This window comes from Dama dama, chromosome 14 (genome assembly GCF_033118175.1).
Source record: "Dama dama isolate Ldn47 chromosome 14, ASM3311817v1, whole genome shotgun sequence".
In the NCBI taxonomy this organism is placed as follows: Eukaryota; Metazoa; Chordata; class Mammalia; order Artiodactyla; family Cervidae; genus Dama; species Dama dama.
This window is the reverse complement of record NC_083694.1, coordinates 45,545,767-45,562,455: the sequence shown is the minus strand read 5'-3', so window position 1 is coordinate 45,562,455 and position 16,689 is coordinate 45,545,767. Positions and strand designations below refer to the sequence as shown.

General features: G+C 50.4%; 1 protein-coding gene across 1 annotated transcript in view; it reads left to right on the top strand.

Moving 5' to 3' along the window:
* AJAP1 (adherens junctions associated protein 1) overlaps window positions 1-16,137 on the top strand; it is a 119,107-nt gene extending 102,970 nt beyond the window's left edge. The window contains exons 3-5 of the mRNA XM_061161238.1: window positions 11,851-11,938; window positions 14,060-14,302; window positions 16,044-16,137. Of these exons, the coding sequence (XP_061017221.1) occupies window positions 11,851-11,938; window positions 14,060-14,302; window positions 16,044-16,116 (404 nt within the window). The 3' untranslated portion in view covers window positions 16,117-16,137. The remainder of the gene's footprint in view (window positions 1-11,850; window positions 11,939-14,059; window positions 14,303-16,043) is intronic.
* The last annotated feature ends 552 nt before the right edge of the window (window positions 16,138-16,689 follow it).

Here is a 16,689-nt window from a genome sequence, read left to right as displayed (position 1 = left end):
ATGCGGTCATGCCATGGGAGAGACATGTGAGAAAAGGGTATGCAGGGTTACCCCTTGCTTTCCCCAGCTGTTCACCACTCCCCACCCCAGTCATGCCACATGCGCCGTGGTGCCCACTCTGGGGTTTCAGTTGTCCCCTAGGGGCACATAAAAAGTATTTTCGGATTTCAGCCACACTGCTCAACTCCACCATTGTAGCGTAAAGGTAGCCTTATACAATATGTAAATGAATGGATGTGACCTTGTGCCAATAAAACTTTATTTACAATGTCAGGCAGTGGGCCAGATGTGTCCCAGTTTTCTGACCTCTGCCCTAAGGCTTTGTGCTGGGTGTGGTATCAGGGACCCCAGGAGCAGGGGCACAGGATCTCAGCTCCTCAGCAGCCAGCTGAGTCCGTCTCTGGAAGGAATTAATTTCCAGGGTGGAAGGAGGACCAGCCTCATTGTTGTCAGGAAAGACGCCTGCCCTTAAGGAGAGAGCAGCTGAAGACCACCTGTGCACCGTGTGCTGTGTTGAGTCTCTTAGTCGCGTCCGACTCTTTGCGACCCCATGGACTGTGGCCCACCAGGCTCTTCTGTCCATGGGGACTCTCCAGGCAAGAGTAGTGGAGTGGGTTGCCGTGTCCTCCTCCAGGGGATCTTCCCAACCCAGGGATCAAAGCCTGGTCACCCGCATTACAGGCAGATTCTTTACCTTCTAAGCCACCAGGGAAGTAAAGACTGCCTGCATCCCCCAAATAAACCTTCCTCCTGTGATCACTTACTCAATCACGTCCAGCTCTTTTGCAACTCCATGGACTGTGGCCCGCCAGGCTCTTCTGTTCATGGGATTCTCCAGACAAGAATACTAGAGTGGGTTGCCATGCCCTCCTCCAGGGGATCTTTCCAACCCAGAACCTGCGTCTCCTGCAGCTCCTGCCTTGCAGGTGGCTTCTGTACTGCTGAGCCACTGGGGAAACCCCATTTCCTCCTGCATCTTTTTTAAATGAGGAGACTGAGGCAAAACCAGTGCATCTGTGTCCTGGGGCACAGGCTGGGGCATAAAGTAACAGAAAGGTTTTCTCAACAGCCTGGAGGTCAGGAAGCAGCGTCTGAAGGGCCCTGCTCCCTCCACAGCTCTGGGCAGGATGCTCCTCATCTGCTCCAGCTCCTGGTGGCTGCGGCTCCTCAGCTTGTGGCCACATCCCTCCTTCCCCTGCCCCCGGCTTCACATGGGTTTCTCCCTTGTTCCGTGTCCTCTTCTCTTGTGTGTCTTGTAAGGACACCAGCCACTGCATTGAGGGCCCATCCTGAATCTAGGGTAACATCATCTCCAGATCCTTACATACGTAATTCATTAAATCTGTAAAGATGTGATTTCCAAACAAGGTCATATTCTGAGGTTCTGGGGGACATGAGTTCTCGGGGGACACTATTCAAACCAATACAGAGAGACAAAGTCGCCTGTCCGTTGGCTGTCATGGGACTGGTGAAGATGGGGGCTTGGGAACTTCCCTGGTGGTCCAGTGGTTACGACCTTGCACTCTCAATGTGGGGGCGAGGGGCATGGGTTCAAGTCTTTGTCAGGAAACTTAAGATCCAATGTGTCATATGGACTGAAGAGTAAACAAAATAGATCTTTAAAAATATATAAAATAGAAGACATTAAAAAAAAAAAAAGATCATGGCTTTGGGCACATGGTCCCCTCCCTTTGTGATGGCCCTGTCAGGGGACTGACTGAAGGTCATGGAGCAGGGGAGGCAAAAAAGAAAGTGAGACTATGGCTTTGAAGTCATCTGTGAAGTGGATCATAGGGTGAGGACTCTGGGTTTCTTGACCCTACTGACACACCCCCTCCCCAGTTTGCCTGAGTGTCACAAAGGTCAAAAGGTGCAGTCGATTCCTGGGGTCCCCATGACACAGACCCACAGATTGGGGGGAGGGGGAGGCTCACAGGGGATTCTATCCTCTCAGTGCTCTGCAGGCCAGAAGTCGAGGCCAGTGTCTGCAGGGCTGTGCTGCCTCTGAAGCCGCCACGAAAGCATCCATCACCGGCTGTCCCGGAAGCACAGTAGTGTCCGTCATGGGCTCCTTCCCAGGCTCCCTCCCAGCTCCGAGCAGACCCTTGGCTCTTGGCAGCATCACTCCAGTCTGTCCCCTGTGTGTATGTCCACATGCCCCCTGTTTATAAGGACACCAGTCACATGGGAGTAGGGGCCACCTGACTCCAGTGTGACCTCATCTTAACTAATTGCATCTCTAAGGACCCTATTTGCAAACAAGGCCATATTCTAGGGAGGTCGGGCAGGGGAGTCAGGACTTCAGCATCTGCACTTGAGGGGGACAAGCCAACTCCATAACCCAGAGCAAACCCTGCTGCCCATGAGTAGGGTCTCCTGAAGCTCGCTGTGCCCCACACTCTACTCTTGCATGGATCCCAGGTCTGGATGGGCAGAGCTGGCCCTTGGGCTGAGAAGGGACTGAGCTGAGACCTGGCTGAGAAGACAGTGCTCAGAAGAGTGAAGGTGGCCGGATGTGTTCTCTGGGGTCTGGATCTGACATCCGTGTAACGGTGTTAGGCTCCAGGCTCCCTCTGTCTCCCCATCTGCACCACTGGGTTCTCTAGTTCAAGTCCAAAAGTGAAGGACGTTCTCAACTGAGAAACTTGCTCCCAGATGTGGACAATGTGGATGGAACAGCTTTAGTTGAGCCCAGTGTCAGGGGATGTCATTCAGGGTCAAGTTCCTTTTAAAGACTCTGGACTGCAGAGTGGGTATCATCCCACGACTGTGTCTCCACAGCCACTGACCTTCCCATGCAGAGAGAGGACTGCTATTCTCCAGTAGGCTGTGCAGGGCACCAGCTAATAGTACAGGCCGAGAACAAGCCTCTTTGGGTCCGTCCCATGTTTGCTGAGTCTCTGCTGTGTGTGCAAAAAGGGTTAAGCTTGCTCAAAGGAAAGCTCTTGGTCCCACCTCCTGGGAAGTCACCCCTCAGCTCCAGGAGTGTGCTGCCTGATATGAAGGTCTTTGTTTACCTGCGGCCTTGAACTGGGCACATAGCCTATGCTAACAAGGTGATTTAGGCGAGGACTGCAGGCTGCTATGTCAGCTTGACCTCTGGATGGGCTGGAGACCACAGCCAGCCACCTGGGAGCTCAGCCTTATAGACATGACCAAACCCCAACCAGGACTGGACACTCAGGCTTGGAGGAGCTTCAGTGGCTGAGCATACCCCATGCATGTTGTTGCTGTGGTCACTGGGAAGCATCGTGCTGTCCACACCTCCATTGGTGCAATGGTTGCAGGCCCCTGGTCTCTCCCACACTCTTCCTATTGCTGATTTTAATCTGGAGCATTGTGCTGTCATAAACTGTAACTGGAGTTTAACAGCTTTGCTCAATGCTGTGGGTCCTTATAGGGAGTTATTGAACCTGAGAGGGGCCTTGGGGACCTCGCAGGTTGCTCTGTGCTATCTTCCCATGGAAATGGGGAGCGTCTTTGTGCCGACTTCTGCAGGGGAGGGGGTGCTGAGCTGCACAGGAATTTATTCACTGAGGGTGGTATCTCCGCCAGCATGATCACCGGGTGGATCAGCTCTGCGGCCCCCACATCAGTCCTGCACCATCACTGCCAGTCCTATCTCTGCTCTGCATGGGGACAGGGCTAGGGGGAGAAGAAACTTGATGGGGAGAGACCACATTTCTCATGTTGCAGCCCCAGAGGGTGTCATCTTGGGACGTTTCTTACCTGCTAGCTGCGTGCTGCCTCAGTGATGGTGTCTCCGGGAGTCAGTTCAGATGGTCTGCTGGGGGTTTGAGAGGTGGACGCCGGTGTCTTGTTCACCTATTTCTCCTTGCAGACAGCCTCAGCACAGTTGACATTTGGGTCCAGTTCTTTCTTTCTCATGAGGCCATCCTGTGCATTATTGGATGTCTGCTGGCTTCTCGGTTTGTTGTCATTGTTGTTTTTGTTGGGGGATAATTGTTACTACAATGTTGTGTTGCTTTCTGCTGTACAATGAAGTGGATCAGCTATATGTATACATACATCCTCTCCCTCCTGAGCCTCACCCCACCCCCCACACCCCACCTCTCTAGGTCATCAAAGAGCACTGAGCTGAGCTTCCTGTGCTATGAAGCAACTTCCTACTAGCTATCTACTTTACACACGGCAGTGTATATATGGGCTTCTCCAAGGGCTCAGTGGCAAAGAATCCACCACATTGCAGGAGATACCAATTTGATCCCTGAATCAGGAAGATCCCCTGGAGGAAGGAAATGGCAGCTTGCTCCAATATTCTCGCCTGGGAAATCCCACGGACAGAGGAGCCTGGCAGTCCATAGTGTTACAAAGAGTCGGACATGATTGAAGCAACTAAGTTTGCACGCACAGTGTGTATACATCAGTGCTACTCTCCCAATTTGTCCCACCCCCTTCCCCCTGCGGTGTCCACGTGTCCGTTCTCCACATCTGCATCTCTGCCTTCATCTTTGATGTCTAGCTCTAGACGCAAGTGGGACCACTCATGTCCCCTGCGTCTCCTGACCTAGCCTGAGGTTCCCAGCCCAGGACCACTGCTGCAGTCAGGCTCTGAGGTCCTCTGGGGTGATTCCTTGAGGTGTCAGCACAGCTGTTTCCTCAGTGAGCCTCTGTTCTCTCCACTGAAGTCCTGCCCCAGGCTGGAGGAACTTTGGATGGGTGGACATGTCGTCTCAACAGTCTTGTCTCTAAACCTCTCTATCACTCACTCCTTGGAAGGCTCTTCCAGGTCAGTTAGAAAATGATGTGCCTTTGTGTCTCCACCACCAAGCAGGTGGCTTTTTCTGTGAACACCCCAGTTTTAGAAGGTGCACTTTCTCATCAGCCTGCTCCCCTCCAGGTGGCCAACTGCCTCAGAAAGAGCCTCAACCTTGTGGTTACTGTTCCTCAAGAAAGTGAGGCTGGCCTCTCACCTGTCACCCCATGGATGCTGTAATTTCTGCGGTGTTGTCAGAAACCATTTGTCAAAGATGTGTATTCAGTGCTTTGTGGTGTTTGTAGAAAAGGAATGGTCTCATTGTGGTGGAATTGGGTGCCACAGTCACCTGTCCAACCCCTGGAGACAGACATCCTTGCATCCATTTGTCACTGAGTCTTTGTTCCCATAATGTGGGCACATGAGAGCCCTGCTGTGGAAATGAGTCAGTGTAAACCCAGAAATGCTGTCTTTTGCCTCAATTTCGGGGCCCTTGTTCCTGCCTCAGGTACCCACAGGTGAGCCCCACTGCCCCTCCAGGTCTGGAAGGGAGATCCTGGAAGGGCTGGTTCCTGCCATGGACAGTTGATTCGGCTGCATTTAATAAGAAACTCACCCTGACCCAGAGATGGATTACCAATTTCCCCATCAATCTTCAGGACCTGATCTTATTACAAACCACCACAAATATATCCATAAAAGCCCTATTGATTGATGCAGCGCTTGGTAATCCATCTGTCGCCATCCATTATTCCAGGTATAATTTTTCATTATCCGGATGGCAGCTGATTCCTAGCACATTAGTATACAGTGGCAATTACCAGGAGCAGAAAGAGCCCCTAAATTAGCAGGAACAATCACACCTGTCAGGAAGAGGAAGCGAGATTCCCCACATAGCTTGCTCTGCGCACTGGGACCATGTCTGAATGGCAAAGAGTTTGAAGATGGATTCAGGATTGACCTTGGAAGGTGGAGAGGAGAAAGTAAGTTGTCTTTTCCCCTTTTTCTTGAGGGTATAGAGTGTACATTCCCTTAAGGTGACATCCTTGTCAACCCAATCACAGCCCACCCAACAGCTGGCCTTGCTCAGGGTCAGTAAGGTTTATGGCATAGATGTTGCTGCTTTTGCATTATGTAATGAGTATCAGAGACCTGACCGGAGGGAACATCACTGAAGATGGAAGTGTTGAGAGAAATTATTCAGAGAGGAGAAAAGTTGGGTGAATGCTTCCCTAAGAACAGTCCCATTTGTGGCAGCGAAAACCCTGTCCACAGACCCAGGGGTAAGATCTCTCCCAATTCAAGGATTCTATGCTCTGAGCATTCTTTTATTTTTAAAAATTAATTTTTATTGGCTCTTGTTGCTGTAGTCACTAAGTCATGTCTGACTCTTTGGACCCCTGTGGTCTGTAACTCTCTGGGCTCTTTTGTCCATGCGATTTCCCAGGCAAGAATATTGGCATGGGTTGCCATTTCCACCCCCAGGGGATCTTGCCCACCCAGGGATCAAACCTGCATCTCCTGCATTTCAGGCAGATTCTTTTACTGCTGAGCCACCAAGGAAGCCCCCTAAGCTTTTTTTAGTTGGAGTATAGTTCATTTAGAGTGTTGTGTTAGTTTCTGCTGTACAGCAAACTTAATCAATTATGTTGTTTGTTTTTTAGTTGCTCAGTCATGTCTGACTGTTTGTGACCCCATGGACTGTAGCCCTCCAGGCTACCCTGTCCATGGGATTTCCCAGGCAAGAATACTGGAGTGGGTAACCATTTCCTTCTCCAAGAATCTTCCTGACCCAGGGATTAAACCTGCATCTCCTGCTTGGCAGGTGGATTCTTTACCACTGAACCACTTGGGAATCAGTTATTGATACACATATATCCACCCTTTTCTAGATTCTTTTCCCATATAGACCATTACAGAGCACAGAGCAGAGTTCCCTGTTCTATATAACATAGGTCCTTATTATCATTCACACAGTGAAGTTTCTTTTCAACCCTAAAGGAAAAATTGAGATAGACACATGGCTGAAATATTCCTGAGGGCTATTGATTCAACTGGTAAGATTCTCCTTGATCTTTAGTCTCCAAAAAATCGAGAATCCTGCTTAATTGAGTGTCACAGAGTGATCTGTTCTCAAGCCAGCTATGCATGAACGTATCCAGTAGGGCGAAGCTGCCCACTGCTGGTAGTTTTGGCCCCACTTGATAAGACAGATGCTTGACTGTCTTTAAAATCACCTTGACAGTGACAGTGAAGATCTCAGAAGACTCCAGATCTTTGATGATAGAGCAGTAAGGTTGTATAATACCAGAAGTTTGCAGTTTGAGTCCCAGCTTTAAGCAACCATTCAAAACTGATCGTATATTTCTTAGCTGATAAGCCATATCACCTTCAGCTATTCACCTAAATCAGTTGTATGTTTTTGCAAATGAAGTTTTTTTTTTTTTTTTTTCCAGATGAAGTTTTATTGGTGCACAGCCATGCCCACTGGTTGCATATAATCCACAGCTGGGTTGAGAAGTTGCAACAGTGGTCACGCTACCTGCCAAACCTAAAGTATTTATCATCTGGCTCCTTATGTCAAACTTTGCCTATCCAGGATCTGTGCAGACTTAAGGGACTTAACAGATAAGGAAACAACTCTTGGCATTTGGGGAACCTGAATAATAAGACAGATTCTTGAAACACTACCCAGCTTCTCATGAGAAGTTCTATCATCCTTTTAGGAGTGACCTCTCAAAGAGAGGAAAAGATGAGACATCCTTACTGGGTTTACATCTTCTAATCCGCTTCCTCCAAATATCATTCTCACTACGTATCAAAAGGCCTGGTCCTTGTCAACCATCCTGACTGTGGGGTCTTCTTGTAGTCATCAGTCCCTTATGCCTGAGCCCAGTAACCCATCACAACCCATGGGACAGGCATGGAAGCACAAGGCTGTTTGCTTTGCAAATGAAATGCATGAGGAGCAGTAAGGAGTTTGCCTCTAACTACATTTATTCCCAAGAATGTGGTTACAGATTTGTTTGTTTGGAGCTTGACGTTTGATTTTTCCAGAGTAGAGAACTGCCTACACCCGGGCTCTGCAGAATCAGCAGTGGATTAAATTGATCACGGGTGTGAAGACAGGCGTAGAGAAGTCTTTCCAAAGAGCATGGCCGTGATATTATTGTTGTACTTCCACCCAGATGATCCTGGCTGGTTATTAACCCACATATCATTTTTTCCAAATTTTAACTTGGCAAGTCCTTTGGAGAAATTTCACACAGAAGGCAGGAAAAGGACCTCTAGAACAAGGCAAACATTGGAATTATGTCATTAACTTTCTCCCTGTTCCCCTGGCTTTTTGTTCTCTCCTTTTCAGTTATCAATTTCATAATATGTCACACAGTGCTGTTGCAAGGTTCTGTATCAGGCAGTTTGTGCATGGTTGGGAGTAGGGGTAGACATAAAGATGATGAAGATTGGGCTTTTTCTGCAGGGGCTCAAAGACTCATGAGAATCTTAGGCAAAGGGCTGGGCTTCTGGTCTTCCTGTCATCAATGAGGGCATTCCTTGAGCCAGCTGTTTTCCCTCTGATCATCAGTTTCTTCCATTCACCAGAAGAAGAGAATGAATGCTTTTTTCCCCATCCTTAGTCACAGAGGGAGTGGGAGGGAATTAAACATCTAAGATGCAGCTGGCCATGGAGCTCTTCCCTTCCAAGGACTTTGGTCACTGCAGATGTTCAACCCAACAGAAGAATTCCCTTGGTATGTGGGGTCCAAGTCTAGCAGTGGCCTGGGCCTCTCTGGCCCTGCAGATATTGGGGCCTGGACCATAAAGTGTTCTACTCTTGTAAGGGAGCTCTCAGTGCCTCTAGCTGGGCTTGGCCTGAAGTTGAACCAAATCCCTACTACTTTAGGCTCACTCCCATTCAGTGTGCTCTTTTATACTCCATATATGTTGAATTCTCCTAACCTAGGAGATGGCAGGTTTAGCTCAAGAAACAATGGTTCAGTTCTTGCTGTGGACTTGGGAGTATGACCTGCCAAGATGGCTGAGAGGCTCTTGACATGGGTTCAGAGCACTCCTTAAGAGATTTATCCATGGAAGAGATGATGAGGCTTAAACACCAGCATCCATAATTTAGCAGATTATTCTCCCCAGGAATGTAGAGGGTAGTGGTGCCAGCCTCTGTCTTGGAAGATGAAAGGACCCCAGATCAAAGCCAAAACAGAAACGAATAAAGTCTGAAATCAAATCCTATAATACTACAGGTCTTAGTGTGGGTTTAGGAGCCATCAGGTTCTATGTGATCCAAGGAATTTAAACAAACTTGTCCAGATGATTTTCACTACCGTATTTATTATGACAGTATGCACCTTCAAGTATTGTTGCAAAGAATAAATGAGATAATACACACCTGACAATTTCTAATACTTGAGCATGCCTGTGATCACTGTCATTATGACCATCATCATTATAATCACCATCACCTTCATTATCACTATCAGTATCACCATATCATCATTACCACCATCATCACTAACATCATCACCAGCATACCATCATCATCAATGACATCATCACCATCACCATCACCATTTTCACCATCAGCAATAGCAGGAACATCATCATTACCACTGTCACCATCACATCACCATCATCACCACTTTCATCATCACCATCACCGCAATCATCATCACCAGCATCATATTATCATCATCACCACTATACTGTCATCATCACCACCACCATCACCATTTCTGTCATCAAATCACCATCACCAACAGCAACACCACAATGGCCATCAGCAGCAACAACATCAACATTACCACCACTGTAACCATTACCGTTATCATCACCACCATTACCATTTCCATCATCAATGTCATTGATGTCATCAATGTCACTGTCAACAATAGCACAATCACCATCATCATCATCATCGCCATCATCAACATCAGTACCATCATAGTCACCATCGCCATCATCAACATCAGTACCATCATAGTCACCATCGCCATCATCAGCCTCCTTCTCTTCACAAGAAGCACAGACGCAGGATGAGCTCATACTTTTCATGACAGCATCCTCATCTCTTGACTGAATCAGAAGGATTGTGTAGATGGAGGGTGAGGGAAGAATGAACAGCCATCTTTCCTGATCATCCATTAAACTAGACATCCATGTCAACCTCCCTCTTCCAACAAAGTCTGAGTTGGGTCTCAGGGAAGAATCTGGTGAATATATAGAGATTACTGAGACTGCTGGACACTTTGTTGGTGGTGAGATTAAGGGTGGTCCCTTACTGGCATATGTAGATTTCAACCCCATTGTCAGGCTGATCTGGCAGACCCAGAGGAAAGGCAAACCAGCTCAGAGCTTTACAGTATATGTCACATTTTGGGCACAGGTGTATGGGAAGCCACTGGTCAGAACCAGCAGGGAACGCTGCCACTTTTAAAAATGGGCACCACAGCAGCTGTTCCTGAGGGCAGGCACCATGACTGAGTTAGTCAAAACTGGCCCTGCTTGGCATGAAGTAGATACTTAATAGGTGATTCTTGAATCAATGGCTAAAAGAATGAGTAAAGGGAGGCCCATGACATCTCTGGTTTTCCAAGTGTTGCTTATTCTGTGGGTTCAGGAAGGGAATTCCTCGGGGCAAACAGAAATAGCCTGGAAGAAAGGCAGCCAGGAAGAGCTTGTTTTCTGGTCATGCCAGCTTTGAATAATTTATTAGCAATTCCCCCCATGAAGATCATATTCAGTGGAGAGGTAACTTCTGTTTGTGAGACTGTGTCCTTCAGAGGCTGCCAGAAAAAAAGTCTTGCATCTCTGAGATGCTCCACGCTGGACCACGCACATGCCATGTCCTCACCCCAGGACTGGCAGGATCCTCAGGTGTGATGGGTGGGCCTTTGCACCTGGACATCAGAAGTGGAGAGAGACAGATACTCAAGTGGCAGAGATGAAAGAATGGCAGAGAGTCAGCACTCCCAGGGGCAGGGTGCTGCCACCTGCAGGGTTCTCTGCAGAGCCCCTTATGGCTGTTAGCTCCCAGTTCCTCAGGTGTAGTTCTTGCTGATGGAAGAGTGGGACCAGAGTCCTTCCAGGTGGACCTCACTGACCAGAGGATTAAACCCTAGTGTCCCAGGAAGGATGTAAAGATGAGTTACACAGGAAGGGATCAGAGGTGTTGCCAGCCTGTCTTTTTTCCCCTCCCCCTGCATCTGTGGTTGATGGAAGGTGATGCAAGGGGATGGGGGTGGATGGACAGAGGGACAGTACAGACAGAATTCTTGTCCTCTGCCATCCTGGCCCTTGTGTGGGGCTCAGACCACTCTCATTCGGGGCTATGGCTGCCCTGCTCCTGGAGTGGCCAGTCCTTCTGTCCCTGTCTGCTGTTTCCCCTGCCTCCTCCCCCCATGGTGTATAACACACACAAGAGGAGACAGGACCTGGAGGCCAGACTGCAGATCCTTCTCTGGGACTTAAGGAAGCATCACCCGCTGGGCCTAGATCTCTTACTCCCTGGAAGCTCATCTGGCAGTGAACTTCTTGGAGAGGAATCTGGAAAGATGAAGATGCTCTCCAGTGACCCAAGTGCCTGAATCTACAACAGTGTCACCTACCTCTCTTCCCTCCCTTTCCCATAAATCCTGGGCTGTCCCGGCTCCTCCTGGGTCCAGGTAAATCCTGCTCCCACCAGCAGGCCAGCTTCCCTGGTGCCCAGACACAAGGAACAGAACTTACCCAGGTTGGGAGGAGAGAAAGGGGTGACAGAGCTTACCTGTGCCAGGGGAAGGGCTCAGCAGGTGCAAGAAAGGCCACAGCTGTCCAAGGGCTGAGTCATTTCTCAGGGCCTGAGAGAGGACAGGCTAGGGCCTCCCTTCCCTGGCTCCAGGTGAGAACAGCCCTGGTACCCATTGCATCTGGCAGCACCTGCATGTGGGCAGGAAACCGACCTGACCTGGTCCCATGAGGCCCCATCAACGCGGGCCCCCCTGCAGGGCTTCTCAACACATGACGGGACCTTGTGTTCAGGGCTGGGTTGATGGGACAGGTCCCTACTCCCTGTCCCTTCCTGGGCCCCTTCATCTCATGCCTCTGGTTTCACGGCTCCCCTCCTCCTTCTCTGTTTCCAGGTTTGGCCGTCCATCAGATCATCACCATCACCGTCTCCCTCATCATGGTCATAGCTGCTCTGATTACAACTCTTGTCTTAAAAAACTGGTAAGGACCCTTGGCCCTTCTGGCTGGGTAACGGGGGTCAGTGGGGGTCCCTGGGGAAGCATGCACAGAGAGGTTCTTGCTTCTCAACTCCATCTCAGCTCACAGCCTAGGGAATCATTTCTCTGTTTGGGATGGAGAGTGCCACGCAGCTCCTGCCCTGCTCAACCTGCTCCCCTTTGCCCAGGCAGCTCTGCCGCCCAGTGGGAGGAGTTGTTCCCTGACAGTGGTTTTCTCTGCAGGACACAAGCCCGGCCTGCTTGGCTTAATTCCTTAGGCCGGAGGTAGCCTGTTCCTGGAGCCCATCTCTCGGATCCTAGTGCCCCTCTGAATGTCCCCCTCACAACAGTTTGGTTTTCCTTATTTCCTACCAGCAGCCTGGCTGGGGTCCCTGCCCGCTCCTTGCTGTCCCCCGCCTTCCTCTCGCAGCCACTCTGTGTCTGCTGAACTAGGTTACTTCTTTGCTCTAGGCGGCCCGTCTTCGCCTATTTCCTCTTGGAAACTGGCCTACTTTGAGCTTGGCCTTGCTGGGTGTACACACCTGCTACACCCCTGGGAGAATCGGGGGGCTGCCAGCTGACCCCACTGCCCGCATGCCTCCCGGGCCCCTGTCTGCCTGCAGTCTCTCCTCCAGCTACCGAGGCTCCTCTTAATATCAAAGCCAAAACACCTTGGATGCAAATCATCCCCCTGCCGACCTTGGTAGGGAGTCACAGGTTGGTGGGAGGGAGGTGCTCTGAGCCTCCGTATACCAGAAACTTGAGGAAATGCAAGAGAAAGCCAGCCTCTGGGTTTACAGAGGACCAACTGTGGAGAGCCCAGGGGGGTCTTGGAGCTCCTGACGGCCAGCAAACCCTGGACCTGGGGTGTTTTCTGGGGGAGATAGTGAAGATAATGGTCAGCTCTCAGCAGGGTGTCTTGGGCAGGGCTGGCTGGTTGGAGAAGGGGTGGCAGGTCTGATCCCACTGGCTGTCTTAATGAGTGAAATCCCCTCCCCACCAAGGAGGTGGCAGACTGTGATGTTGTAATAGGCAACAAGCTTCCTCTTGGTTTTCCCACACTTTGGGGTTTGCAGCAGACCCTCAAAGAGTCTTTTGGGGAAGACAACCCAGCGGGGTGAATGAGTGGTTCCATAACGTTGGGGCGGGGGGTCCCCTGGCTTTCACATCCATCTTCCCACCTTCATTTATGGGCTGTCTTCCCTGCCAGCTATCGGGATATCCCATTGGGAAGAGGCAGGGGATTAACACAACTTATATGGGGACAGGCTCATGAAACCCTGCCCCTTGCAGCCCACTCACTCCACAAAGGCTCTGAACTGTGAAGCAGGTAGAAGAGAAGAACGGATGAGTTGATGAGAACCACTCCCCCCGTCTCAAATCTCCTCCTCCCCCCCCTCCTTCATGGGCATGACACTTCCTTCCATCCTTGTGAACTTACCCTAGAGGTGACTCCTGGAGCCGGGAGGGGACCCCGCACACCTTCTCTATCAAATTCCTTGGCCAACAGGGGTGGGACCCTTGTGTGCAGTCTACACAGTGTCTGAAAGCCTCTGTGGTCCAAAAGAACAGGGGACAAAGGCAGGTACCCATGGGCACAAACACAGTCTTCTTCATAGACCGAAACGATCTGGTTTCAGTTCCAGCTTGTGAGCCTGGGCAGAGGAGAGACTGAGGATAACGGTTCCCAGTCTTATCTCTCCCCAAAGATAATTACGTGGTCCACTCCAGATGAACCACAGCAGCCCCAACCTGTGCACAGAGCTTTCCCCATGATCATCGTTTCCATACCATCTAGGCGTTCCTGGGGAAACTGAGTCAGTACCACCGCCGGGCTGACATTCCTTGGCCAAACCAGACCTCCGCTCCCCGATAAAACAACTCCACCCCTCACTCCTTAATCCTTCCTGCAATAACAGTCGCATCTAAAATTCAAATTTTATTTTATTTTTAAAAAAGAGCCCATTGCTTGTGGTTGATCTTTCTGAAGAGGCTGGGAATTACTATTAAATGATGTGTAATTAATGCCTGGAGGTGAAGGTTCCTTAGCGTCAGTGTGGGAGATGCTGGTGGGTCTCTGCGCCTTCGAGTCCCACACCCCCACCCCGACCTCTCTCTCCCCCAGCTGCGCGCAGAGTGGGAACCCACGTAGGAACAGCCACCAGCGGAAGACGAACCATCAGGAGGAGAGCTGCCAGAACCTGACAGACTTCACGCCTGCTCGGGTGCCCAGCAATCTGGACATCTTCACGGCCTACAATGAGACCCTCCAGTGTTCCCACGAGTGTGTCCGGGCATCTGTGCCCGTCTACACCGACGAGACGCTGCATCCGGCCGGGGAGTACAAGTCCACGTTTAATGGGAACCGGTAAGCGCAGGCGCGAGCCAGAGCTGGCCACTGCCCCCTCCTGAGGATGCTGGGTCTATGGATGGGTGTCAGGCAGCCTTCTTATCTCTTTATGCAGTCAGGCCACATGCAGGCAGCTCATTTGCTGAGATGAGACAAGAGGGGCAGAGTAGACGCACTAAGGTGCCAGGGTTCACATCTGGACCCCTGCACTTGGCCAGTGGTTGGACCTGTCTTGCTTGGTGCTGGATCCCACATGCTAGAAGCTGAGCAGACAGCTCAGAGCCCAGAACCAGCCTCTTAGTCTCAATCAAGCCTCCGAAATATCAATAAATTGTGATGGGTCCCTCCTTCCCCAGTCAATATCTGTGAACCCCCAAAACTAAAATGTCAGCAGCAAATCTGGCAGAAATATCAAATACCAAGCAGACTCCTGGTTATTAAATGCTCTTTTTAATGAGTCATATGTAATCCCTCAAAGAAGACATGTCTCTAAAACCATCACTGGGAATATTTAAGAAACCCTTGAGTCAGCTTCTGAAGGTTTATCCGGAATTAGATTAAAACATCAATAAGCTATTTTTTTTTCCTAAGTGAGTACACATTCATGCATCATTTTGTAAATTAAAAGAGAAACAATTCTCCAACGACTTAAAGATCTTAGGAAGAAATGAGCAGGACAGCAGGCTGACTTGAGGGGCATGGGGTCAGCGACAGGCGTGGTGACCGGGGACACTGCCCAAGGTGCCCTACCGGTCTCCTCCCAGAATCCAGGTCGAGGAGACTCAGGCGGGCCTTCAACTGCTGTGCCTGTGGCTCATGTTGGCCTTGTCCTGTCCTGGAGAGTGAAGAGGTGTTCCTTAGACACCTCCCTGCTGCTCCTCTCCTGGTATCTCCACGTCAGACTCTACTGTATGTTCTGAGATACTCCCTCCCCAGGGGAGAAGAGTGGAGAGCAGAAACCCCAGGACCCTCCCTCTGAACGACTTTGCTTTTACTCGACCACATTTGGCGAGCCGGTGGGTTGCATCCCAGCCTTTCCAAAGGCCTAGTTCACAAAGAACTGGAGAAAAAACTTTCAAACCATTTCATTGACTGTGTGCCTGTTTGTATATAAATCTTGGCCACCCAGAACCTCAGGCCTGGGGGGAGGAGGAAAAGGGAGTGGCTGGGTCCTGGAGTTTCACTGTGTCACCCTCTCTGCTCCCATGTCCTGGGAGAGCCCTGTCTGTGTGCGGGGTAGGCGCAGCTGACTGGCGTGGACGCCCTAGAGGGAACAGCTTCTTGCACTGGGGCCGAAGGTGATGCTCTGTTGGTTCTCACTGGCTCTGGGAAACATTAGCTCAGTCTCGAAGGGGACAAAAATAACTGGAGGCAGGGGGCATTTAAGACATCAGGCCCTTCCCTCTCCATAATGTGCAGTAAAGTGGGTGGGATCTCTGATCTCGGAGGCAGAGACGCTGAGCTTTGCACTTGTCCTGCAAATGAAAAACTGAAATCCAGACATAGCATCTCTGTGCATCTTCACTGGATTCGTCCTAGGCACGGAACCTTTGGACTGTGTGTCCTCTTAGGCCTCCCAGAGTGGAAGGGGACTGGCCAACACAGGGACAGGTGGCCAGTGGGTCCAGGCCAGGTGAAGCATCACCTTCTGGGGGTTCTTTTTCCTGGAGAAGCCAGTTTTCTGCAACAGGTCCCAACCGGCCTGCCTGTCAGGTTTTACATATGAGCCCTCGAAAGCCCATTTTTCTGCTTGCTGCAGGCCCTCTTCTTCTGATCGGCATCTTATTCCTGTGGCCTTTGTGTCTGAGAAATGGTTTGAAATCTCCTGCTGACTGGCCGAAGTCTTTTTTACCTCCTGGGGGCAGGGCAGACGCCATGTGTCTGTTTTATGGTACGTACCTCTCTTATTGGACCTTGCTTGACTTTCCCCACCCCACATCCCCCCCTGGAATACTGGGAGCCTGTCTGGACATGGCAGGTGGGCCTCAGCAAGGGCATCATTGCCCTGGATGCAAACCAGAGGGCTGGGCATGTGGTCTCTCTGCTGCACTCATTAGAAATGCCCCCACATCCCGGTGGGAGGGAGCAACAGACTCAGGAACCCCTGTTCTGCAATCTTGTCCAGTTCTGCCCATGCTGCTCCATCTCCCAGGAAGGCCTGTAGGGCAGGGCACCCCAGGTCTGAAAACAAGCTACAAGTACACCCCTCGCTTCCCCAAACAAGAGGAGATCAGAGCCCTAGCCCAGTGGGCAGACACCATGCCGCCATCCCGTCTTTACGTGGGGGTAGGGAGAGAACACCGAGTGGAATTAAAATACAATTTTGAAATATAAAAATAAGAGATAAGAAAGAAAATGATAAAGAGAGAAAGTGAAGAGTTGAGACGTCTACTAATTTGAAGCCA